Source organism: Hemitrygon akajei, chromosome 1 (assembly GCF_048418815.1).
Source record: "Hemitrygon akajei chromosome 1, sHemAka1.3, whole genome shotgun sequence".
NCBI lineage: Eukaryota > Metazoa > Chordata > Chondrichthyes > Myliobatiformes > Dasyatidae > Hemitrygon > Hemitrygon akajei.
In genome coordinates, this window is record NC_133124.1 from 51,275,477 (window position 1) to 51,302,735 (window position 27,259).

A 27,259-nucleotide genomic window follows, 5' to 3' on the forward strand; every position below is an offset into this window, starting at 1 on the left:
ATGAGGTATTAGGGTACTTGGAGGCACATGATAAAGCAGGCCAAAGTCAGTATGGTTTTCTAAAGGGGAAATCTTGCCTGACATATCTATTGAAATTCTACAAGAAAATAACAGGCAGGATAGCCAGTCAGTGGATGTTGTTTATTTGGATTTTCAGAAGGCCTTTGACAAGGTGCTGAACACGAAGCCCCTTAACAAGACAAGAGCCATGGTATTACAGGAAATATACTAGCATAGATAAAAGATTGGCCGACTGGCAGGAGGCAATGAAGGGGAATAAAGAGTGCCTTTGTAGTTTGCGGCCAGAGATCAGTACTGTTGAGATTGCTTCTTTTCACATTATACGTTAATGATTTGGATGAAGTTATTGATGGCTTTGAGGCCAAGTTTGCGGATGATATGAAGATAGGTAGAGGGGCAAGTAATATTGAAGCAGCAGGATGTCTGGAGAAGGACTTAGACAGATTGGGGGAAATGGGCAGAGAAGTGGCAGATGGAATATATTGTAGATAAGTGCATGGTCATGCACGTTGGCAAAAGGAATAATGGCATTGTCTATTTTCCAAATGGAGGAAAAATTCAAAAACAGGTGCAAAGGGACTTGGGAGTCCTTGTATAGGATTCCTTAAAGGTTAACTTGCAGGTTAAGAATGCAAATACATATTAGCATTCATTTCAAGAGGACTAGAATACAAAAGCAAAAAATGTAATGCTATGGTTTTATAAGGCAATGGTCAGACTGCACGTGGATTATTATGAGCACTTTTTGGCCCCTTATGTAAGAAAAGAAGTGCTGGCATTGGAGAGCATCCAGAGGAGGTTTGTAGGAATGATACCAAGAAGGAAAGTTTGAGGACTCTGGGCAAGTAGTCACTGGAGATTAGAATAATAATGTGGTGGTGAGGGGGGAATCTCATTGAAACTTATTGAATATTGAACAGCCTAGAGTGGATGTGGAGAGGATGTTTCCTTTCATGAGGGAGTCTTGGCCAGATGGCACAGCCTCAGAATTGATGTCCACTTAGGAAAGATATGAGGAAAATTTATTTTGTGAGAGGGTGGCGAATCTGTGGAATTCATTGCCACAGACAGCTGGCATGCTAAGTCATTGGGTGTATTTAAGGCAGAGGTTGATCTGTTCTTGATTAGTCAGGATGTCAAAGGTTACAGGTGGAAGAATGGGATTAAGAAGGATAATAAATCAGCCATGATGGAATGGTGAAGCATACTTGATGGACTGAATGGCCTAATTTTGCTCCTATGTCTTATGGAATATAAATAAATAGATCCATAAATGTGGCAGCTAAGGTAGCCAAGCCTGTGAAGCAGGATATAGGATGCATATTCATTAGCTGGGGCATAGAAGGCAAGTGAATGGAGATCATGTACAATTTTGTAAAACTTTTGTTTGGCCACTGCTTGAGAATTGAGTCATCACATTATAGGAAGGACATGGCGCAGAGGAGTTTTGCCAGGATATTTCCAGGGATGAAAGATTTTGATTATGAGGAGGGACTGGTTAGGCTGGGTTTTCCTTGGATTCAAGTGGAAACTGATAGGATTATACAAAATTATGAAGAGCACAGATAAGTAGTCTGAAATGTTTACATATTGCAGTGGCATCTATATCCAAAGGTGTAGGGTTAGGGTAAAGGTTAAGTAGTTTAAGATTAAGAGAGGATCCAAGGAAGAACATTTAAACCTAGAGGGTGATTTGACTCATTAATGCACTTTTGAATGCACTTTCAAAGTGAAGTGGGCAGTGAAAGTGTGTATTTTAAGTAGTACTTAGACTAGAACTGGATTTAACCTTGGCAGCTGTGGACCAGATGCTGGTAAATAGTGTTAGTATGGACATGAAATTCTTCATGGGCTGAAGGACATGTTTCTAAGCTCTATAACCATATGCCTTTTTGAAAGTGGCAGCAGAACTTTATTCCACACCCCCCCCCCCCCCCCCGATCAGATGGGTGCTAATAATAGCTTTGAAAGAGACCGGGGCAGTTGCTGACTAAAGATTGTTAACAATATCAACGACTTAGTGTGACATGGATGGTTTCAATTACATGGGTCAAGAGCGCAGAAGGCAAACTTCATGAATAACACTTGAGAAGGAATATGGGTAGGAAGGAAAGTGGGATAAATGGCAATTCATACGTTTTCTCTATTATTTTTACAGATGCCTTTGTAAGCCTCTATCAGAAGTAGCTCTGGTGCTAAACTGATAACTTTCAAGAATTCTAAGTATTCTTCACTTAATTATGAATGTAAATCTATAAAATAATTTCCAAATAACATACAAGGATTCGTAAGAGAGAAATTGTTCTGCTTATTGTCTCGTTGGTGGGTTGAAAAGTTGCACATTTCTGGAACAGGATGACAGCAAGTGCCTGGTATTGTGTTTTCTTATTCTTAATACTTGGAGCAGGTGTATGGTGGGTAACCAAATCCTAACACTATCAGACAAGCGGATGATGAGCATAAACTTTGACTTGTATAAAGTCCATCGTTTTAGAAGAAAATAATAAGTTAGTTGATTATTAGGAAGTTCTAAGAAGTTTTTTTAAAAATCCTTTCTCCCCCCCCCCCACTCAAAAAAATGCATTTCTTTCCGTAATTACAGTCAAGAATGGTATCATTAAAATGGTAATACAAACAATTTTTATATCACTGGCATTATGCAGTCATGGAAAGAGATTATTGACACATTTGTTATGTTTCAAACTGATGGGATGGCAAAACCCTGATGTAGCCCCTGAATTACCAAAACAGCAATGAAAGCAGATAGTAGGGCAATCTCATTAGCTTGTATGGTTTACTGCACTGTACTGCTGCATTGCTAATACCTCAAGTGAACTAGATTCCACCTGTGCATTAATTTAATGCACCAAGGAAATCTATGATTTCCACTGAGCCACTTCTTAGAGAATGGCACAGTTTTTCAACCCAGGTTGCCTTATTCCAGTGATACTCACAGCTGTGTAATGACTATGCTGATGTGAAGGATTTTTTTTCCTTATTCATAGATGTAATGAGCTGCACAAACCTTTCTTCTTCATGCTGAATCTGTGGTCTTCATTGCTTTGGAATTCTGAAAAGGCAATCAGTGTTTTTCAACACCAGAGTTCACTCGTATTGAGGAAATAAATTTTGCTCCATCAATTTTGTCTCCCAGTGGGGTATAGTGCTAGAGATTCCAGATGATTTCTTTGAGTGCATTTTCTGAAATTGGACCAAATAGATAGTATCACCCAGCTCATTGCTCAGACAAAACAACTCAATGTATGCTTGCTTAAAAGTGTGTACAGAGCTCCACTTACTGGCATAACAATGCTAGTGACATTTTTAATTATAGAGAAGGATGGACTATTCTTATAGTTGTTGTCAAATAAAAATCTAAAAGGAGTTACAGCAAGTTCCTTAGGAACTTAGATTGTTTACAACAATTTGTATGAGGCCAAAAATGGGAAAATGGCTTTTTCAGGTATTTTCCTATTTCACACGTCAATTTGAGCAACAATTTCAAATTGTTGTAGCCTGCATTTCTACAAAGTGTAAATCATTTGGAATCAATACTAAGTATGCAGCAGTGTTATTTCTGATGTGTGCTATATATGTAAAACCAAAGGTGATTGTATGCATTAATGTATGTTTAATTTATGTATGTTTGCTTTATTATCGATACATTTCATTTTAAAATGTTGCAATATAAATATTTTAGTAAAACTTAAATTTTGTCATATTTGGAGATGCATTTTATATGGTATGGTCCAATGTGCGAATTCCCCTTCTCTGAAGATATTAGTTTTTTCAGTTTCAAGCATTTTTATCCTTGTGCTAATTGGCTTTTTTCTTTCTTGATATATATGAAATATTATTTTCCATTTTAGTTTTATGGATGATTATTTACAACCATCAGTAACCTTTTAAATACATCTCTAGATGAGCTTAAGTAACTCTTCAAGCTCCAAAATTCTGTCTCTAACTCAATGTGACACCTAATCCATGCATGTGAGATTTGATAGATTTTACATGTTGGTGATATTTGGCATTTTGGGACTGGTCCTAGATGATATTTCTCAATGTATTTTTTGTATATTGCAATTGTCCACTGCTTTTGCTATTTGCCAATTCCTGACTCAAATTTTGTGTGAGGCGCCCCTAAGAGCAGTATTCTTTCATGCATGTTGTGCAGAAAGAGACAAGAATGTGGCATATGCATGAATCAAATATAATTAAGTTCATTAATTTAGATCACAAAATTGTAAAAAGAGTTTCTAACCACTTTTACTTTCATGTATGTTGCAAAGAAATCAAAGACACTGGTTGAAATTAAGGCAAGGGTTATAAGCTATAAGCATTTCTTCGTTTGCCATTAAAATTACCTCTGATGAAACTTGTAACACGAATGGACAAAGTGATGTGATGATAACTTTAGTTACCAAGAGTACCTTGATTTGTTCCCCCACCCCCCAAGAATGGAGGATGTGTTTACCCTGACATACTGGACTGGCCATTCCTGTTTTGCATTTCACAATTCCCATATTCTCTCTTTGTTGACCAGGCAACTTTGTTTTATGGATCAGTCCCTCAGGTCATCCTGGTTTACCCTATCAGTGACGCCTTCCCTGCAGCTTATGAGCTTCTTTCGTCTCCCTCCCAGTTCTGACAAAGCGTCTTCGACCTGGAACATTAACTGTTTCACTTTACACAGATGTGGCCTGACCTGACATTTCTGGTGTTTTCTATCTATATTCCTAATGCCTTCATGTCGTTGTGTGAAATGATTTAACCCGTATTTGTTAAAATATTGTTTCTTGTGCTTCACATATAGTGCTTTATAGCATTTTGTAATAAAATGTGAATGATGTCTCAGAAGTTAGATTTAATGAAATATCTTTGATGCAGTTGATCATCAGATAATACAAATCTAATGAAAATGACAAAGGCCTCACAGAGAGTGATGGTTTATGAGAAACATTCACCAATTGATGTCAGGTCCAATCCTATTCATTTCACCTTGATATTATTTTAATCATCAAGCTTTTCCTCAAATCATTTACATTTCCACACAATTTCCTTGATGCATATAAAAATAATTGTGTTGTTTGGATTGTTTTTTTTTACCAACAGCACAGAATGAATGCTATGTTATTTCTAATATTATTGAAATACTGTCAGCAAAATGGTAATGTCCAATATCGCCCAAAATATGATATATAAAGTGTGGAATGCTTCTAATATATTATAAAAATATCTTTCATTATAGTCCAAGTTATTTGAGATAGAAGTGCAGTTTAGTAAAAATGATGTTTAGGATGTTGAAGCATGAAGACTATGAAAACAAGCTGAATTCAGTCTACATCTAAATAGCTGAAACATTTAAATAGATTTTGGTGATCTCTCAAATGCTGATTTTCTTTAGAATTTGTAATTTTCTTTTTTTTTGATTTGCAGTATAGTGAATCAAACAGGTATGCTATGGATTTTTGAGTATTGTTATTTCAGGAATGTAGTCCTTAAATAATCTGTATTGGTTTTTAATTACCTTTTTAAAGAGATCAATATATCATTTTATGCATTTCTTTCTTTAGTCTCGTCCCATCCCTTCACACCTCACTTCTGCAGTAGCAGAGAATATATTGGCCACAGCATGTGAGAGTGAGAGCAGAAATGCAGCCAAGAGAATGCGTCTGGATGTGAGTCAACAGCAACAGGTATTAATCTCAAAGTTGAATGGGCATCACGTGGAAGAGTATAATAAATACAGTAAAGATACTTTGAATTTTGAAGCAAATGATAACTTTTCCCTCTAATAGATAATTGCTTGAGTATCTAACCAGCATCACAAGTGGAATGCTAGTGATTCCATTCTTTGGACAAGCTCTTCAACTGAGGTTTCATGTGCCCTGTATTAATGTTTTAACAGAAATTGCAATAGAAGTTATAAAGATGTTAAAATACAAGCTGGCATTTATCACATGCCTAACAAGATACTGAAATACAACCTAATAAATGTTAACTCTAAGGATTGCAGGATGATTCTGGAATGAAGGGGTTAACATATGAGGAGCATTTGGAAGCTTTGGGCCTGTACTCACTGGAATTTAGAAGAATGCGTAGGAATCTCATTGAAACCTACTGAACTTTGAAAGGACTAGATAAGGTGGATGTGGAGAGGATGTTTCCTCCGGTGGAAGTATCCAGAAATCGAGGGCACAGCCTCAAAATTGAGAGGTGGCCTTTTAGAATGGAATTAGAAGATTTTTTTTAGCCAAGGAGTGGTGAATCTGCGGAATGCTCTGCCACAGACCGCAAAGGAGGCCAAGTCCGTGGGTATATTCAAAGCAGTTGATAGATTCCTGATTGGTCGGGGCATCTAGGGATATGATGAGACGGCAGGTGTATGGGGGTGAATGGGATCTGGGATCAGCCATGATGAAATGGCGGAGCAGACTCGATAAGCCAAATGGCTTAATTCTACTCCTATATCACATTGAAGGCATTAAGGGGAGTTGTTATGTGCACAAGTACATTCATGGGAAATAGAAATGCTGGCAAATCTCAGTTCCCTAAGATGGCACATGTTCCTCATCAAAAATCATGCTTCATACAAAGAATAAATTGTTTTCTGTATGTTCTGTGTGGACAATTTAAACTTGTGTTATGACATACAACAATGAAATGTGATATCTGAAGTTTACCTGAATGGTAATCTGTCAACAGTAGTAGTATTTGGCAGGTACAAAATAGGAGATTACATCAGTGTATTCAACCCACTGCATTGAGAGTACAGTGCTTTTGGATACAAACTACAGGTGCAGGTTTACTGAGTATCGTGGGGAAGGCAGACAAGCTGAGGGTGTGGATTGACATATGGAATTATGACATTATAGCCATTAGTGAAACTTGGCTACAGGAGGGGCAGGACTGGCAGCTTAATGTTCCAGGGTTTAGATGTTTCAGACGTGATAGAGGCAGATGGATGAAGTGTGGGGAGGTGGTGGCGTTCCTAGTCAGGGAATATGTTACAGCAGTGCTCAGGCAGAACAGATTAGAGGGCTTGTCTACCGAGGCCATATGGGTGGAGCTGAGAAACAGGAAAGGTAAGACCATATTAACGGGGTTGTATTATAGACCACCCAATAGTCAGCGGGAATTGAAGGAGCAAATCTGCAGAGAGATAGCAGACAACTGCAGGAAACAGAGTTGTGATAGTAGGGGATTTTAATTTTCCACATATTGATTGGGACTCCCATACTGTTAAAGGTCTAGACGGGTTAGAGTTTGTAAAATGTGTTCAGGAAAGTTTTCTAAATCAATATATAGAGGTACCAACTAGAGAGGATGTAATATTAGATCTCCTATTAGGAAATGAGTTAGGACTGGTGACAGAAGTGTGTGTGTGCAGGAGAACACTTTGGTTCCAGTGATTATAACACCATCAGTTTCAACTTGATCATGGATAAAGATAGATCTGGTCCTCGGGTTGAGGTTTTAAACTGGAAAAAGGACAAATTTGAAGAAATGAGAAAGGATCTAAAAAGCATGGATTGGGACAAGTTGTTTTCTGGCAAGGATGTGATTGGCAAGTGGGAGGCCTTCAAAGGAGAAATTTTGAAAGTGCAGAGTTTGTATGTTCCTGTCAGGAGTAAAGGCAAAGTGAATAAGAATAAGGAACCTTGGTTCTCTAGGGATGTTGGAACTCTGATAAAGAAGAGAGATGTATGACATGTATAGGAAACAGGGAGCAAATAAGATACTTGAGTATAAAAAGTGCAAAAAATACTTAAGAAAGAAATCAGGAGGGCTAAAAGAAGACATGAGGTAGCTTTGGCAGTCAAGGTGACGGATAATCCAAAGGGCTTCTACAGGTAGGTTAAGAGCAAAAGGATAGTAAGAGATAAAATTGGTCCTCTTGAAGATCAGAGTGGTCGGCTATGTATGGAACCAAAAGAAATGGGGGAGATCTTAAATGGTTTTTTTGCATCTGTATTTACTAAGGAAACTGGCATTGAGTCAATGGAAATAAGGCAAACAGATAGTGAGGTCATGGAACCTATACAGCTTGAAGAGGAGGTGGTGCTTGCTATCGAGGCAAATCAGAGTAGATAAATCCCCAGGACCTGACAGGGTATTCCCTCAGACCTTGAAGGAGACTAGTGTTGAATTACTAGTGTTGGGGCCCCAGCAAATATATTTAAAATGTCAGTATCTACGGGTGAGGTGCTGCAGGATTGGAGGATAGCTCATGTTGTTCCGTTGTTTAAAGAAGGCTCTAAAAGTAATCTGGGAAATTATAGGCTGGTAAGTCTGACGTCAGTAATAGTTAAATTATTGGAAGGAGTACTAAGTATTCTTGTAGATCTACAAGTATTTAGATAGACAAGGATGAGAAGGCAATCAATGTTGTCTATATGGACTTCAGTAAGGCCTTTGACAAGGTCCTGCATGGGAGGTTAGTTAGGAAGATTCAGTCGCTAGGTATACATGGTGAGGTAGTAAATTGGATTAGACATTGGCTCAATGGGAGAAGCCAGAGAATGGTAGTGGAGGATTGCTTCTCTGAGTGGAGGCCTGTGACTAGTTGTGTGCCACAGGGATCAGTGTTGGGTCCATTGTTATTTGTGATCTATATCAGTGATCTGGATGATAATGTGGTAAACTGGATCAGCAAATTTGCTGATGATACAAAGATTGGAGATGTAGTGGACAGTGAGGAAGGTTTTCAAAGCTTGCAGAGGGGTTTGGACCAGCTGGAAAACTGGGCTGAAAAATGACAAATGGAGTTTAATGCAGACAAGTGTGAGGTATTGCACTTTGGAAGGACAAACCAAGGTAGAACATACAAGGTAAATGGTAGGGCACTGAGGAGTGCAGTAGAACAGAGGGATCTGGGAATACAGATACAAAATTCCCTAAAAGTGGCATCACAGGTAGATAGGGTAGTAAAGAGAGCTTCTGGTACATTGGCCTTTATAAATCAAAGTATTGAGTATAAGAGTTGGAATGTAATGTTGAGGTTGTATAAGACATTGGTGAGGCCGAATTTTGGAGTATTGTGTGTAGTTTTTGGTCACCGAATTACAGGAAGGATATTAATAAGGTTGAAAGAGTGCAGAGAAGGTTTACAAGGATGTTGCCAGGACTTGAGAAACTGAGTTACAGAGAAATGTTGAAAAGGTTAGGACTTTATTCCCTGGAGCTTAGAAGAATGAGGGGAGATTTGATAGAGGTATATAAAATTATGTTGGGTATAGATACAGTGAATGCAAGCAGGCTTTTTCCACTGAGGCTCGGGGAGGAAAAAAAAGAGGACATGGGTTAAGGATGAAAGGGGAAAAGTTTAAAGGGAACATTAGGGGGGACTTCTTCCCACAGAGTGGTGGGAGTGTGGAATGAGCTGCCAGATGCAGTGGTAAATGCGGGCTCACTTTTAACATTTAAGAAAAACTTGGACAGGTACATGGATGAGAGAGGTATGGAGGGATATGGTCCAGGTGCAGGTCAATGGGACTAGGCAGAAAATTGGTTCAGCACAACCAAGAAGGACTGAAGGGCCTGTTTGTGTGTGTGATGTTCTATGTTTCTAATCTTGCTTTTAACAACTGCTGTCCACACAACTTCTGAAGAAATCTTTGTTCAGTTGCAGAGTAAGTCGTGAATCGGTGAATGGGAAAAATAAAGGGTAGCACTCCCAGTGGTTGGGTAAACCTGAGAGAAGGGCAGGGTGATAGTTCAGTAATCTACAGTGATACCAACCACAGATCAGATGACAATTGGTGAATACCTCCATTTAGTCTGTGAGGATGATCTTAAACTTTCAAGTGCCTTGCAGTTCTGTTCCTCATCTGATTTCCCACTTGGTCCTTATCTCTGATCACTTGTAATAAATTTATAAGAAAGCTTGTAAAACATCATCTCATCTTTTTCACTTGGGCACTTAGAAACTTCCAGACAGAGTTTAATAATATCAGAACATAATCCATTCTCCCATGTTTTTAAGGACTGTCATGATTCTGATCTTAAATATATTTCTTATAGATTTAATGTTCTGTTGTTTGTTCATTTGTCATGAATCACAAATGTAGTCACAGATGCTAGAAGAATAGGAGATTGAGGAATCCATGTATTTTCTGCATAATGGCATCTTCCTGCTCATTCAACTTCATCCTAATGCATGAATATTTCTGTTTCTTTTCAGCTCACCTGATGGTGAGCTCCCAGCTGAGCACTGGAGCTACTCACACTGTAAAAATCTTTTTGATTCCTGCTTTGCTGTGAAGGGATCCTCTATTTGGTTGCAGCTCAGACATAAGGTGTATCTTAATAAAGCACTGTTACTTTGTCATCCTAGTTTTTAACATTTACTCCATTAAATACATCTTTGTCCACATGTCCTACAACCCCAAGCATCAATTTTACACAGATTTAATCACTGTATCAAAAATGTTACATGGACCGATCCATCCAAAATGGACAGCTTCTCTGCTTTACATTGGGAACGATGTTAATCTAAACAGGCAGAAGTAACAGCTGACAGGGCACAACATTGACCAGCAGTAGGTCACCACCAGAGATGAGAAAACACACCCGGCATTTGGATAGCTCACGTTGAGGAAGTTTAGGTGACTGTCACCATTAGAAGAGTAGAAGTACATGGTAACACAGACCAAATCTTTCCAATTTGATGCTGGAGAAATATTCCTATTCTTCCTAGCTCATAGCAGAAGTTTTAAAAATAATTCTTTGGGCCTCTTCCCTACACAGGCATGTGTTAAATTAACAATTACAAAATTGGACTTCCTATCTAAACATTTTATAAAGAAATCGTAACAGTTTGCAGCCCTTGATCCTCTTCGATGGTTAAAAAGGGAGATTAAAAACAGAGCTGATAGTCAAATAACCACTTGTGAATTAGGTTGATTTTATTGCCTGCTCCACCAGGTTCTGCCTAATGGGTAGGGTTAGAATTGCCACTTCAGAAAAATAAATGGTGATAATTTAGATGCTGATGTTCTAGGTTTTAAGTCACAAGAAAGTATAACTAGTGAGAAAAAAATAATAGGGAAACACCTGCAAAATGTTTTAATGATCTGACCATGTTAAATCTATTGAAGCTTCTTCACTTTACATTTACATTCAGTAATTGCAGAACATTTTTTCTTAATTTTTGGAATATGTTTATAAATTTAATTTAGTAATTATTTAGTGCTCGACAAAGATAAGCTTTAAATGACTTTCAGGTCTCTAAGTAATTATGTACTGAGGTAGCAGCGGACCTGGTATTTCCCTCTGAATAGTTGTCATAGCAGCAACCACAAGTAGGCAGGATTGTGAAAATGTTGACTGTCCATTAGATAAAGCTTTAGCCTAATGTAATACTAATACTAGAGTACGTTTGATGCATGCTCTAAAATATTGCCACCTGATTACAGCTAGTTTGAAGTTGATTTTAAAAAAGTGTGGCTTAGTCCCTGATCTTTTTAAAATACATTTTTAACCAACAAAAGGCTTTTTTTTTTGTTTCCAAATAACTGACATGCTGACAATGTTTTGACAACATCACACAGAATCAATAATTAAGTTGCATATAGCAGACACCATCATCATTCAACAGTGAATTGGCTTTTTTTTCTGTTTGTGGGATAGCATCTATGAAGATTATATTATCCTTGCCAAAAAGGCTAGAATTATTGGCTAGAGCTCACTGAACACGAGAATTAATCCCAAATCTGCTCCTTCAAAGAAGCCTATGGCAAGAGTCTCTCTTAAAAAATAAAATGGTTCCTCTTCAATGAAGATGTAATTCCTAATGTAGACTTCCAGGTGGCTTTCATTTTACCATATGTTATTGAGGTATTTGAATGACCAGGGGTGTAAATGCTGTTACTGAATCAGATCCATCAACAGAAAGAATTTGACATCCTGACAGTAGCCTTGTGAGGTTATGTGTAATCTCAAGGTTGTTGGTAAAGTGTGGCATAGCTCATTGTCTGCCAAACTTATCTTTGTTCTAACAGACTCTTACTCAACTGAGGTTGGAACCCACTGGAATAGCTACAGGTTCAGTTTATACTCAAAGTAAAATGAAAGATATTAACAGCTTTTATTTTTCTGTTCAATGAAGATACTAATATTTTTTTACAAAAGATTAATATCCTAAACTTAAAGAACCTCTACATCTTAGTGAGGAAAGTAAACTGATAACACTTTGTTTCACAGGTAATTTGCCAAATATAAAAGAATAAACAAGAAGATGGCTAATTGTTTCAATCTAGGAGGTATTTTATCAATTCCTGTTCTTATTCACAGGAGAATGATGATATTCAAATTAAATATATAGTGGAAAATACAGCTCTTTAAAATCATATCTACTGGAGTTGCTTGGTATCAAGTGAACAAAAGCCTTAAAGAAATGTACAGCATTGAAACAGGCCCTTATGGGCCACCTTGTCCGCGCCAGCCATGACGCCGATTTATAGCAATGCCATTTACCTGCATTCCCCTACTTCTTTCTTACTGAAGTATTGCCCAAACTCCTTTTAAATGTTGTAGTATATTTGGAATGATAAATACAAGAGATTCTGCAGATGAAGGAATCGGCCCAAAACATCAGCTCTTTATTCCTTTCCATAATGCTATCTAACTGCTGGGTTCCTCCAGCATTGTATGAATGTTATATTTAGAATGAGAGTTTCCAGTATTTACAGCTCTTCCAAATAGTCACCATCACCTTGATAAAAACTTACTCCTCAGATTTTTTTTTTAATATACAATTATTAGCCACAATCATTTTATTGGTTTGTATTTCTGTCGAATGTACAAACTCTTTACTATCATTAAGCTGACATTTTATTGAGGTGCAAAGTAACCAGAAAGATGTTTTTTTTTTTAAAAAGCATAGCAAATTTTTTACAGTACTGTGCAAAAGAATTATTTTTGATATCTGCAGTAAGAATTCTTTACAAGATGCACAGGATCCATAATGACTTGGTCATTTGGATTCAGAAATGGCCAATAGAAGCTATAGAAGATGGAGGGTAGTGGTCACTAGGTTTTATTCTTGCTGGAGGTCCATCACTAGTGGTGCAAGACTGCAAGTCATACTTTTTATAGGCACAGTAGATTAGTTATAGATGTGGCAGAGAATTAGTAGATAGAGATCAATCTGGGCAAGTGTGGTACTGTATGTTGTATTTTGGTGGATCAAATGTAGAGGGAAAGTACACAGTTAATGGCAAGAACCTTAACAGTATTGATGTGCAGATGGATCTTGAAGTACAAGTGCACAACTCCCAGAAAGTGGCTATACAAGATTGATAAGGTGGTATAGAATACATATGGCATTATTAGTCTAGGCATTGTGTTAAAGAGTCAGGAAATTCAGATGCAGCTTTATAAAAAATCTGGTTAGGCTGCATCTGGAGTATTGCATCCAATCACCCATTAAAGAAAGGATATGGCAGTTTTGGAGAGAACACAGAAGAGGTTTACCAGGATGCTGTGTAGATCAGAGTGCATATGCTACAAGGAGATGTTGGACAAACTAGGATTGTTTATAAAATTGTGTGAGCCAATACTTTATTCCCCCAGGGTTAAAATATCTAATACTAGATAGTATACATATATGGTGAGAGGGGGGAAATTTGAAAGAATATGTCTGGGACAAGTTTTCTATTACAACAGACAGTAGAGGATGTCTGAATTGTGCTGCCAGGTAGTGGTGGAGGTAGGTAATAATAAAGGCATTTAAGAAGCTTTTAGATTGGTGCATGGATTTTGCAGAACATACAGTGTTACGAACCATGTGCAGGCAGAAAGGACTAGTGAAATTAAGTGTCATTAACTTAAATTAGTTTGGCACAACTTCATGAGCTGAAGCGCCTGTTCCTGTGTTGTACAGTTTTATGTTCTATTTAACCAAATTATATGATAAATACAAGTCATGGAGATTCAGTACCATTGGAAGAAGTCAGTTTGCATGAATTTTCTGCAAAACCTGCCAGAGTTTTTCCACTTGCTTGCAATGAGAGCTGCAAGAAAATCTTGGTGAAAAGCTTAGAAGGAGCAACCAAGTATCTTAGAAAGATGTGCACCATTTTAAAAAAAATGTCAACATTATCAAATCATTGTCTTTGACTGATAAAGCTTATTAATCACAGCCAGAGGGTCTAGGGAATAAATTTAACCAACAGTTAGCTAGACTTGGAATAAAGCCTAGATTACCAAATTTATGTGGGATTGTTGATCTTTCTTTCAAAAGGATATCATTGCATTACAGTCTTATTGAATGGCAGAGCAGGGTTGTCTGCACATTCCCTACACATTTATGTATTTCTTGTGTTCTTTTGACAAGAATAATAGCTTAAGTCCCAGAATTAGCTGCCCCTTTAACAATGACATCTTCCTGACAAAGAAAACATTGGCTAGGTATGCCACACACATTAAAAGCATGTCAAGTTCCAATCCCATTGGGCTGTCAAGTATCATAATCTTGCTGACCAAACTTTTTCTCACCTTAACCTGCTCCTTCATGATAATTGTGAGTTCTATCATGATTTGCAGATTGAGGAAAGGCTTTGAAGAATCAGATGATACTTCACATATTAGGAGATACTCAGCCTCTGAGCTGCTCTTGGGGCTACAGTATTATGGCGCATTAAGTTTCAGTTTAGTAGCAATACAACAAATGATAGGAGCTGGTGAGAAATGCAAACATCATTTAGTGTAAAAGGTACGTGGTTGGACTCTTTCCTGTTGGAGAGGGTCACAACCTTGCATTTGTGTGTAAATATTACTTTCCACTTAATAGCTGTTGTTTGAATATTCTCACTGAGTTATCTGCCTGAATGCAATGGTTGAGGAGTGGCAAATGGAAATGAACATTGTTTAGTCAATGGACAAAAGACCTTCTCATTTCTGACATCAACAATTTTGTTCATCTGCTTTGATAAATCCAACAATAACAACACTAAAGGTGCTGTGCAGTAAACAATCTTCCTGACCTGTATACCTGTATCAAGTGAATGAAGGAATAAAATACCATCAAATTGGCAAATTTCCTCTGGTAGCATAGCATTTCAGTGATTATACAAGGATGGGATAGACAAACAATTCCTTGATAATTTAAAATGTTTTGCAGTTCAGTTCCTGCGTGCCAGCAGCATAAGTGTATATGAAGTGCAGAGGGAAGGGTAAATAATCCTGTGCATTTTAGTGCAAGCTTATACTTAACCTTGTATTCTTTTTGACTACACCTAGATTTTGGGATATAGTGGGAGATTCCTTATGAAACTAAGAATTAATACCTAATAGACAGCACAGAATTCTGAAATACATACAAAAGAGGAGTGGAGAAATGGACTTATTTCCAATATAGAGATATTCAGCTAGATGTTTTCCATCTCATTATTAGGTACTCTCAAGACCGTTTTAGAGAAATGCTGCACCCTAAAATGCATGTTTATTGATTAAGACAGTTTCCTGAGATGACTTAAAAGCTGCAATCCAGGAATTGACAATTCACTTGTGGGGAGGTGTGGTGGAGGATCCGACAAAACAAACAACCTCTGTGAAGATGATTATATTGACTATTCCAATGTGCTATGAGGAATACATGAAAATAATTCAGTTTGCAGTGGCACAATAGTATGAGTAACTGAGTCTTCCTGCCTTATGCTTTCTAGTAAAATACCAAGCACCGCAATACTGGATTGTTTTTTTTTACACCTACATGCCTCCTACACAGCAAGGAAAATGCAACCTTCAAGGAAACAATAGTGTTATAAAGAACAGAATTTTTGAAATAAGTTACTATGAATGAGTGATTTATGTGGAGAGCCAAGTTATTCTCCTTACTTCTCAGTAAAGATAAAGGGAATTTTTTTAATGATGTTCAAGATTATGAAAAGTTTTGATAGAGTAAGTAGAACAGCAAGTCTTGGCATTACCAATCCTGCTGCATTGTCATTCAGAAATAGATGGACTGTAAAAATAAAAACCATCCATGGCACAATGCAACTTTACTGGCTTCACCACAGACAATGACACCACAGGCACCCCAAACTCACATCCCAAACAGCTGGCTAACTAGCTAACTAGCCAGAATCAGAATCAGGTTTATTATCACCAGCATGTGACGTGAAATTTATTAACTTAGCCACCCACTATTAGTACTGATTCAACTAGAAAGCAAGCATTTACAAAGCAGCAAGCAATAGTAAATAAACGGTAAGAAATTTCATTGGTGAATCACATTACAGGAGGAACTAAAGTATTGTTTACTTTTACTATATGTATATAATTCAGTTTCATTTTTTAAATCTTGAGAAGAGGAAGGCAGAAATAATGGTAGCAAAGTCTACAGTTTCTACAGTTATGTACTGTTAAATCAAACCACTTTAAATGCACTGATACTGGGTGTAACCTCTTATTGAATATAGCTGCACTAGTTGCAGTAATACATCTGAGGCCAATTTATCCTCAATAATTCGAGCAATGGGCATGCAGTTTCTAGGTTATCACAGATTCTGGTTTTGAGACTAATTGGTAGTCATAAATGGGTATGTTTCTTGATGGGTAGACTCCTGGAAAGCATAATAACAGACAAAAAGTAGTCTAAAGACTACTTTAGAAACAATTAATTAGGAACCACTGACACGACCCAGAATCTCCAAGTAATAGCACCCATTCTTGCTGCTCCCTTTTATTCTAGATATGCACTTAGAGTCATAGTGATTGAACATGGAAACACTCTTCAGCCCACCAAGTTCATGCTGACCATGAACCACCCATTTATACCTCTTCTTGCAGGTACAACCCAAGTTCTAATATGGTCAGCAAGCCCTGAATCACAGCAGTCATTCCAGTTCCATCACAGGACAAGATCTGCCCACAGAAATACCTTGACAACTGGCTAACACTTATACTGATAACCAGCCATCCTTTTATAAATGGATTTGTATCAGATCCAGTGGATCAAATTATCTCCTCATGCTGCAACTTTCTATTTTATGTATGCCTTAGTTTAGAAAGGATGGCAAGGCAATGAGGATCCTGTATCAGAAGATATGGAACTCTTCCCCCCAGAACACACTAAATGAGCAGCTTTGATAACTTGCATAATGGAGTAAAAATGCAATTTTTCATTGGGAAAATTTAAGATTTTTGGGCAATGTGAAGAGAAGGGGTACAGGTAGTTCAGCTGATGGTAGCTCCAAAGATAGGCATATTGCTTTCACATATGAACAGGAAATTACAGTATGCTGGCTGGACATTTATACTGCTTTCATTGACCTATAGTCAAGTCAATTCCAGCCCAATTTTCAAACTACTGTATAATTAGTGTAGTGTCACCCATTGAAAATTAAGAACAATGAGTCAATTTCTTGAAAGAAAATTTATAACCTTTGCACTACTTAAAACTATGGGATACCAATATTGAAGCTGCTGTGTATTCTGATCACAAACTCAATGATCACTCTCAATGAGTGTGTGTACGTATGTGTTATACATACACACAAAGTATCATTTTTTGTACCCAAATATGTTAGAAATTTTTAATTATATTATTGCTGCAGGCTTTGAATACCCCAGGGTAGAAGGATAGGCACTGCAGCCATAGCCTTCTTGTTTTCATTTAGTCTGGCATTAATATATAAACAAAATATGTGTGCATTACTTAGTATACATTGGTAAAAGGACATGTATACCAGCAGGTTTTCCCACAAATAATTAAAAAGAATGAACAATGAAAATCTTGTCCATTAACATGGAATTACAGGGAAGTTACTAGCATGGGTGGAGCATTGACTGGTTGGCAGAAAACAGAGTGGGAGTAAAGGGATCCTATTCTGGCTGGCTGCCGGTTACCAGTAGAGTTCTACAGGGGTCTGTTTTGGGACCATTGCTTTTTACAATGTACATCAATTATTTGGACTACAGTATTAATGGATTTGTGGCCAAATTTGACAATAGTACAAAGACAGGTGGAGGAGTGGGTAGTGTGGAGGAAACAGAGCCTGCAGGGAGACTTAGATAGTATAGGGGACTGGGCAAAGAAGTGGCAAATGAAAGACAATGTTGGAAAGTGTATGGTCATGCACTTTGGGTGGAAGAAATAAACAGGCAGACTATTATTTAGGTGGAGAGAGAATTCAAAATGCAGAGATACAAAGGGACTTGGGAGTCCTTGTGCAAGATACCATAAAGGTTAACCTCCAGGTTGAGTCAGTTGTGAAGAAGGTGAATGCAATGTTGGCATTCATTTCTATTTTAGAAGGGATATACTGACATCGGAGAGGGTTAAGAGAAGATTCACGAGAATGATTCCAGGAATGAAAGGGTTACCCTATGAGAAACATCTGGCAGCTCTTGAACTGTATTCCCTGGAGTTCAGGAGAATGGGGGGGTGGGAATCTCCTAGAAACATTCCAAATGCTAAAAGGCCTTCAGAGATTAGATATGACAAAGTTATTTCCCATGGTAGGTGATTCTAGGACAAGAGGGTACAATTTCAGGATTAAAGGACGTCCTTTTAGAACTGAGATGTGGAGAAATTACTTTAAGTCAGAGGGTGGTAAATCTGTGGAATTTGTTGCCATGAGCAGCTGTGGAGGCCAAGTCATTGGGTGTATTTAAGGCAGAGATAAACAGGTTCTTGATTAGCCAGGGCATCAAAGGGTATGGGGTGAAAGCAGGGGAATGGGGATGACTGGAAGAATTGGATCAGCCCATGATTGAATGGCTTACTTCTGCTCGTAAATCATATGGTCTTATGGTTTTAATTTGAAGTATTTTCAAGTATTCAAAATCATAACATTTGATTTAGTGCAAAGCCTCAGATATTCCACTTGGCATCAATTGTTATATTGGCATGTATAGAGCATTTTCATTAAGCATAAAACATGCTCTATAATTATCTGGAAATTTAGGAAAATTAATTGAGAGGACATAGTAAAACAAATAAGCTTTCAACTGCCAATATTATTACTTATCTGTTAATAAGCATGGAAATCAAAGTCCGATATAACCTTCTTTCCTACAGCTTTCAATGTTGCAGTTATTGAAAATAGATTAAAATCACTGGAATGAAATGGATTTGCAATATATACCCACTAGGGACATTATAAAATCAGATGAAAAAATGAACATTGATAAATTTGAGATGATTATTGTTGAACATCCCAAGCATAAAAGATAATTTTTAGGAGACTCGCCAGCACAAAATGCAGTTTCAAGATCTTTTCTAAAAAAGAAAGTAACTAACTTTTTCTGTTTGTCTCTTATATACATTTCCCAGTCTTTATTTTGATTGCTCTATGTGTTTTAAATATAATTTCAATTTCCTGCTTTGTGCTTTCTAATTTTGACCCTGCATGACCTGATGTGATTTTCCATTCCGATTCAAGGACATCACATAGGCACTAAGCAGAAGTGTGTGTCAGATCGAGAGGAACTCTGTAACCCAAAAGCTTATAATAGTTCTAGGCAAATTTTAAGCACCATGTTGCCATTATTTTTAACAAAGTACATATTATTCACTAACATAACAGTATGCAACTTCAAATCTTTTACCGACAGGAAAAGAACTACAAACTAAAGCTTTGTTGCTTCTATTTGCATTATTAATACAAATATTCCTTTCATCTTCAGATCTTAAAAAAATAATTCTTGCACTTTTGCAGGATGAACCTGTTGCAGTTGGGAAGCAGTGGACAAGAGAATCTTCCCAGGTTAATTACACGGCTCCAACAGTTTCTTATTCTCAAGAACTGATGTACATCAATGGAAATACAGGCTATTATCATGGTTACACGGGGCTGGGCAGTGGGAAGCAAAATCCACCTTCCTTGTCAAGTGATGGTACTAACACTGGTAGGTACTATTATTTATCTTTTAGCAATCATAAATAATATCCAAAGCAAGGCTACAAAACATAGTAAGTTTGTGGATAGCATAAAAGATCATGAAAATTACAGGGGAATCTTCATTAGCTATGTATGTGGGCTGATGGTTGGAAAATGGCTTTCAATCCAGATAAGAGAGGAATTACTTCTTAGGAGACGAGACTGGGGTGGCACTTCTGCTGTGACTGGTAGAGCCCTGGGGAGTGTTATGGAGCAGAGTTCATTGAAAGCTGTGTCACATGTATAAGGCAGTGAAGATGGTGTCTGGCACGCTAGCCGGCTCTAATCAGGGAATTGTGTGTAGGAGCTGGGGACTTGCATTGTATTTATATGACCTCACAGAGGCTGCACCTGGAGTATTATGCCCAGATTTTGGTCACTCTCATGCAGGAAAGATACTATTAAACTAGAAAGAATGCAGAAAAGATTTAGCAGGATCTTGGGGGCCTAGGTTACAAGGAGAGACACTATTCCCTGGAATGTAGGAGATTGAAGGGTGAGAAGTATATAGGATCATGAGGAGCACAGGTAGGGTGAAAGCACAGTCTTCCCCCCCCCCCCCAAGGAGGGGATGCTAAACACAAAAGGGCATTGATTTAAGATAAGAGATGAGATTTAAAAGGGAGATCCAGACTGCTTCTTCATGTAAAGGGTGGTCCATATTTAGAATGAACTGCCAGAAATGGTGGTTTAGGTGATAACATTTAAATGATAACTAGCTAAGTACATAGATCAGAGTGGTTTAGAGTGCTATGGGCAAATGGGGGTATCTCACTGGGCAACAGAGTTGGTCTGGATGGGTTGGGCCAAAGGATGGGTTTCCATACTATGTGGCTCTCTCTGAAGAGCCTCAAGCACCCCTGCATTAGCTATCAATTATATATTTGTATGCTACTGAAATGTACATCTTTCAAATGCAAATACACAGAAGATTGATCAGAAGAATTTGTAGAGTCACATTTCAGATTAGATGCACAAAGAGATGTAATATTTTTGGCACATTATTTCAACAGTGGAGCCAGGGTGCCAGAGTAAATTTACTGACTTGGACATTGCATCACAGTATGCTGTCTTTTTCAGATCGGATCCACTGGATCCAATGGGTATTGGAAAGTGGCAAAGTGGCAGTTAGGATGCTTTTTGTCATGCTGTACACAGGACTGGAAACTCAAACAAACACATCCGGTCAGGTTTCACTCGATCTTCTACGTTGAATTTTGCATATATTATTCCTTCTGGAACAAGTCAAATGAGAGTGGATCATAAAGATAAAGATTAGCTTATTTGTCACACGCATGATGAAACATCAAAACAGAGTGAAATGCTTTATTTTAGCGTCAGTGACCATCAACACAGTCCAAGGATTGTGCTGGGGTAGCTTACAAATGTTGACACTGTTCTGGCACCAATATCGCAGGCTCACAACTCACTACATCTGTACATCTGTAACTGTACATCTTTGGAATGTTGGAGGAAACTGGAAGACCCAGAGGAAAGCCATGCAGTCGTGGGGAGAATGTACAAACTTACAGACAGCAATAGGAATCAAATCCCAATCGGTGATCACTGACACGCTACCAGGTCATATTTGATCTGCCACAGTCATATTCAATAATGTTGGGTTTGAGGGGCCTAGTGCTTTCATCTGTTCTTATTCTAGGAGCCATTACCCAGAAGAAATGCATTTCATTAACTCTACACTGGTAGATAGTCCCATAGAAGCCAAGTAATTTATAATCAGATCTAAGCTTAATTGACTCCCAATCACAAACTCACTATTAAGCCACTGATATACAACCCTCACTTCATCTCCAAGTCATCAGTACTCCTCACAGGTGGTGTCCCTCTGAGTCATCAGATAGATCACCAAACCCTCCCCATTGTCCCAAATCATCACAAGAAGTCCATCAGTCTACCTTGTTGAAGGTTGTCCCAGTCTTGATCGGCATCCATCCATCCAGCTGCTGTAACCTTCACCAAGCTTGATGTTGATGCTCCCAGGGTCCAATTAGTCCTAACTGTTGATACCCTCAAAACAAGTATTCTTACAACTGTTAAGTTCCCAATGCTTGCCATCCCCTCATAGTTGGAAAAAACTTCCTCTTCTACCTTAAAATCCACATAGCAATCATTATAAATATATACCCCTCGGTTTTTGAGCCCTCTGCCAGAGAAAACAAGTCCTGCCAGTTTTGCTAACTGGGTCCTTATGATTCTATCCAGCTAATTTACCCCTGTTATGACCATGCACTTTATTGTTTATCTGCACTGTACTTTTTCAGTAGCTTTTACATTTTATTCTGCATTGTTAATGCTTTACCTCTTTCTAGCTCAATGCACTGTGTAAAGATTTCATCTTTATAAACAGTGTGCAAGACAAGCTTTTTACTGTATCTTGGTTTATGTGACAATAATGAACCAATATCAATACCCTCATCCTCCTCTATTCCAAAGGAGTGCTGACCTATTTTATTCAGTCTTGCCTCACAGATGACATTTTCTAGTCCTGTCAATATCCTCAAACACCCTCTGCATCCTCTCCAGTGCCAACACATCTTTCCCTACACAGTAATCAGCTTGTAACCTTAATGGATAAAGGTTTTTGAAAATCTACCCTCTAACATTTAAGGATTTATACACTCCAAGGTTCCTAAAATCTCCCACATCAATCAATAATCTATTATTTATTGTTTACTGGCCTTGTTACATTTCCCCAGATTTGATTCCATTTTACTATTTCCCCCCCCCCCCAAATGAACAAACCATCTTGAACTTCCTGCAACTTAAAGCATTCTGACTTAATGACCATTTTATCTGTAATTTGCACTTTTCTTTATAATACCTCCTGTATTTAGGCCTAAAACTTTAATACATGCCTCTAATTAGCAAGGGATTGAGTTCAGTCTCATTCCACTATTTCTCTTTGTATCCTACCAATGAACATGTTTTGAATCTAATTTGATGCTCTCCCTTGGATCCCATGAATTTTTATTTTTAACTGGACCTCATTAAGTAAATGAAAGTAAAAATATTAGATTTACTTTGGATTAAGGAGAAATGTGCAGTAGAACTGCATCCAGATGTGGAGTAATGTTTTATTTTCTTAAAAGGGCCAGCGGATCTCAGTGTGAAGAAGTCACTTGCATCGCACTCTGGATCCTCCAACATTAACAATTCCAAAACTCCACCGGCTCAGCTAAGTCCGACTGAAATAACTGCAGTACGACAACTTGTAGCAGGATATAGAGAGTCAGCAGCTTTTTTACTCCGCTCTGCAGATGAACTGGAAAACCTGATTTTGCAACAGAATTAACATAAGTTGTTCTCTCTCCTATCGGTGTTATATTTCTGGGGAAAGACGTTTCTCCACTACTAAACAGGGCCGGAGATATAGGCCATCTACCGTTGTGCCCCTGAATGTGAAACAGCATATTGGATCACCTATGGTCCATCATGAGGAACCACTATATTTGCAGAGTTAAATTTCGGTCTGCTCCACTTCACGTTTTCTAATTGAAGGAGCAAACAGAACATGACCACGTATGTTTAATCATATTCAGTGACTGACCACTAAGTAAAAATGGCAACATCGATATCGTCTTACTTTCCAAGTGCAATATGAGTTTAAGGTGCTACTAAATGTTTACTTTGGAGAACTGCAGAGATGGATTTAAGGAGGCTTTTTACCTGTGGATAAGAAACGGGTTACAGAAGGTGCTGAGCAGCATATGGGAATTTGATTCAGGATTGGAGTGGTGACAGCAGGTCTAATGGTGATAAGAGCATGGGAGAGGTGTTTGCAAAACCCATATTATATATCAGCTTGGGTTTATGCCTCTATTGCAGTCAAACACCATCTTTTGTCTCCCCAATGTTCAGGTAAAATTGAATCCTGATGGCTAGTATGGTGCCTGTGTAAATGCATTGAAAGCAAAATTGACATGTTTTTTTTTAAGATTGATTTAAATCTAAAGTTCATTTGAAAAATAAAACAAAAACCTTGTGGGATGTATTTCACTGTAGGTTGTATATTTTGCAAGTTACAATCTGAAAACTTTGTATAGTTTCATTTTAGAGAATCTATTGCAAGGATGTCTTGGGACGCCTTTTACTGTGGGATGTATTTTGCTGTAGGTTGTATATTTTGCGAGTAACAATGTGAAAACTTTGTACAGTTCCATTTTACAGAATTCTATGAAAGGAAGCCAGGAGACATTATTTTGATGTGATGTGCAGTTCTCTGCAGTTCTGTGTTGTTCCCTAAAGCCTGTAATGACTGGATGCAGTTCTCTCACAATTACTGTGGGTGTACTTATATTCTGTCAATTATTTTGTAATTTATTAATTATACATAAATTGATGTTAATTTCATTTGTTTAATACTATTTTGTCTGTACCTCTTGGGGAAATTGTTTTTTTTTTCCCTTTCATGTTAGAATATAATTTAAATTTTGTACTTCTGCTGTGCACTTAGTGAAGAGGTATAGTGGGTTTCCCTGTATAGTGGGTTTCCCTGTATAGTTTCTACACTTGTGAATTCCTTACAAACTGTTACAGTACATTCATGCTGATTCCCATTTATCTTTTGATAATTGTATTTAATGAATTGGTAACATTTTGAGTATATGTGAATTAATGTTTTTCAATTTATTAACAACTCCTGACTGTGATTGTGAACTACGTTATGTGCACTTCGTTCTATAGTAATTGGACAGCACTGACATCTAAGCTTTTTGTAATGTTAATTTGAGTGATTGATTGGTTGATATATTGTTTAACAAGGTCAAAATGGTTGGTATTGTAGGTGAATATAAATGTGAGAAAACAGTCACTGCTATTATCCAAATATTTGTGGATTTTTCCTTCTATTGCAGCATATACCTCAATAGAAAGCTGGAACCAATAAATATTGAACAAAATTGGTTTTGAAACATCTTGACAGATAATGCCAAAATATATTTGTAGTGCAATGAAAGTGCCTTTCTTACTGGCTGGACAACTGATTCCAATAGATTAATTATGCAGGGGGAGAAAAAAGGATATCTTTAATTATATCAGTTGCTCACTTTTTGTTTAAAAAAGGTCTTGCTGTTGCACTGCAAACTTGTGGTTAAAAATGTTATAAATTTTCATCAAAATTTGTTATAGCACTAGAGGTTAATTGAATTTTTTCAATATTTTACTTGCGAACCATTTCTAAAAATTTTGTTCTAATTATTGTACATCAATTAAGTACCATGTTCAGGAGTATGAAGGTGTTCTTGTTCCATTCAAAATAGAAGTTTATATAGGGTTTAATAATCAGCCAACAGCAATATTCATTTTGACCATGTGTAGGAACTTTATAATATGCAAGGGACAGCTACACTGAATAAATTTACCAAGACATCAGGGGAGTTAGGGAACTTTTTCATGAGTTCATTTTCCTTATAAAGTCTTAACAAATTATACTGTATGTAGCCTTAAAGTATAAATGTCTAGCACTATTTATTTAGGTGTTATGCCAGTGAAAATTACCATTTCTGGGTGAGATGCAACATTTCCAGACCATTCCTTGCCACTAGAAATACAACTTGGAATTTCACAGTCTGACTCATATGATTAAAATGTTTAAGACACCAGCTGTGCATCCCAAAAGGTACTATTTGACACCATTTTTCTTCGTGTTGATGATTGAGGTTTCAACGCCATTTCTCAAAGCTTGCCAGTCAGTATCAATTAGGCTTTTTCTACAGCTGCGCAAATGCAAGGAACATTTAACTTCACTTGCAACTTCAGCAGACAACTACAATACAGGCACCTTTACCTACCCAAAATGAAATTTTGCTGTCTGCATGACAACAGGAATATCATCCAATGCCCCTGCTGAGCTGGAGTGAGCTGAACCCTTGCTCCAGTGAAAAGAGAAATAGCAGAAACCAAAGGAGGAAGGCGAGCAGGACAAAAAAAATCAGTTGCTCTCATACCAGGTGTTAGCGTAAAATGTAAATGGCTGCTACGTTCGGACATGCTATCAGGATCTGTTGAATAGAATAATGATTTCTGTGCCATAGACAGTACAAACTCCAGTACATCCATAGTCATTCACCAGTGTTTGACCAGTTTCCTGCAAAAGTTAATATTTTTGACCTGATCAAAGACCTGCTCTAGTAGACAACACAATCATCTGAAAGTTGTAACTAAGCTTACAGAAGTGTTTGTTAACTGAAAACACAATTAATCTTGCCTAGTACATAGCCTTTGTCCATTGAAGTGAAAGCATATTGCTAAGTATGTAATGATAGAGCCAGAAAGATGGTAAGATTTCCTGCCACATAAATATTTCAGGCCACTATTGGCTCTTCTCTGTTGATGTTCAAATATTGTAAGTTGATCCAGAATTATATCAACTGTGTCCCATCAGTCATTAAAATAATATTTTATATTAATTTATAATAATCTTATATTAAAATACATTTCTTGGTGGGGTCAATCTTCTCATGACAAACAGATTTTTCCACGAGGCACTATAACAGTTTTAAATTGAGTGTCATACTTTAAGAGCTCTGGTGTCTGACTAAAGGTCCTTAACTGAAACATTTATTCATGTTGAGCTGTGGTTTCCCTGAATGCCACTGTGAAGGGATTTGACCTTGTAAATATCTTGTCCTATTGGGGTAAAGGGTTCCATTGGAAGGGGATGGGTTCTCTCCATGAAGAGAATAGAAACATCAAGTTTGGGTCATTCCTGCATTGGTCATAATGTAGGCTGCAGCTGCTTCACCATGACTATATTGAGCTATCTATGTGCAATATGACATCAGAATCAGATTTATGTGATGTGAAATTTGTTAACTTAGCAGCAGCAGTTCAAGGCAAACATGATCTAGCAGAGAGGAAAAAAATAAACAAATCTATTCAATATACGTAATTGATTTTTTAAAATATGCAAAAACAAATACGGTATATTAAAAAAAGTGAGGTAGTGTCCAAAGATTTAGGAATCCGTGGCAGAGGGGAAGAAAGTTGTTCCTGAATTGTTGTATGTGCCTTCAGGCTTCTGTACCTCCTACCGGACGGTAACAGTAAGAAAAGGGCATACGCCAGGTGCTGGAGGACCTTAATAATGGACGCTGCCTTTCTGAGACACTGCTCCCTAAAGATGTCCTGGATACTTTGTAGGCTCGTGCCCAGGATGGAGTGGACTAGATTTACAACCTTCTGCAGCTTCTTTCGGTCCTGTGCAGTAGCCCCTCCATACCAGACAATGATGCAGCCTGTCAGAATGCTCTCCATGGTACAACTATAGAAGTTTTTGTGGATATTTGTTGTCATGCCAAATCTCTCTAAACTCCTAATGAAGCATAGCT

The 27,259-nt window shown here is 37.6% G+C and overlaps 1 protein-coding gene across 4 annotated transcripts in view; it reads left to right on the forward strand.

Annotated features, from left to right (window-relative positions):
• LOC140726545 (nucleolar protein 4-like) overlaps positions 1 to 26,363 on the forward strand; it is a 315,088-nt gene extending 288,725 nt beyond the window's left edge. For 3 of the 4 annotated variants that reach the window (XM_073043081.1, XM_073043090.1, XM_073043100.1), the window contains 3 exons: positions 5,595 to 5,717; positions 19,689 to 19,878; positions 23,021 to 26,363. In XM_073043081.1, coding sequence (XP_072899182.1) covers positions 5,595 to 5,717; positions 19,689 to 19,878; positions 23,021 to 23,223 — 516 coding nt within the window. In that variant the 3' untranslated portion in view covers positions 23,224 to 26,363. The remainder of the gene's footprint in view (positions 1 to 5,594; positions 5,718 to 19,688; positions 19,879 to 23,020) is intronic. The other variant, XM_073043108.1, reaches the window with a different exon arrangement.
• The last annotated feature ends 896 nt before the right edge of the window (positions 26,364 to 27,259 follow it).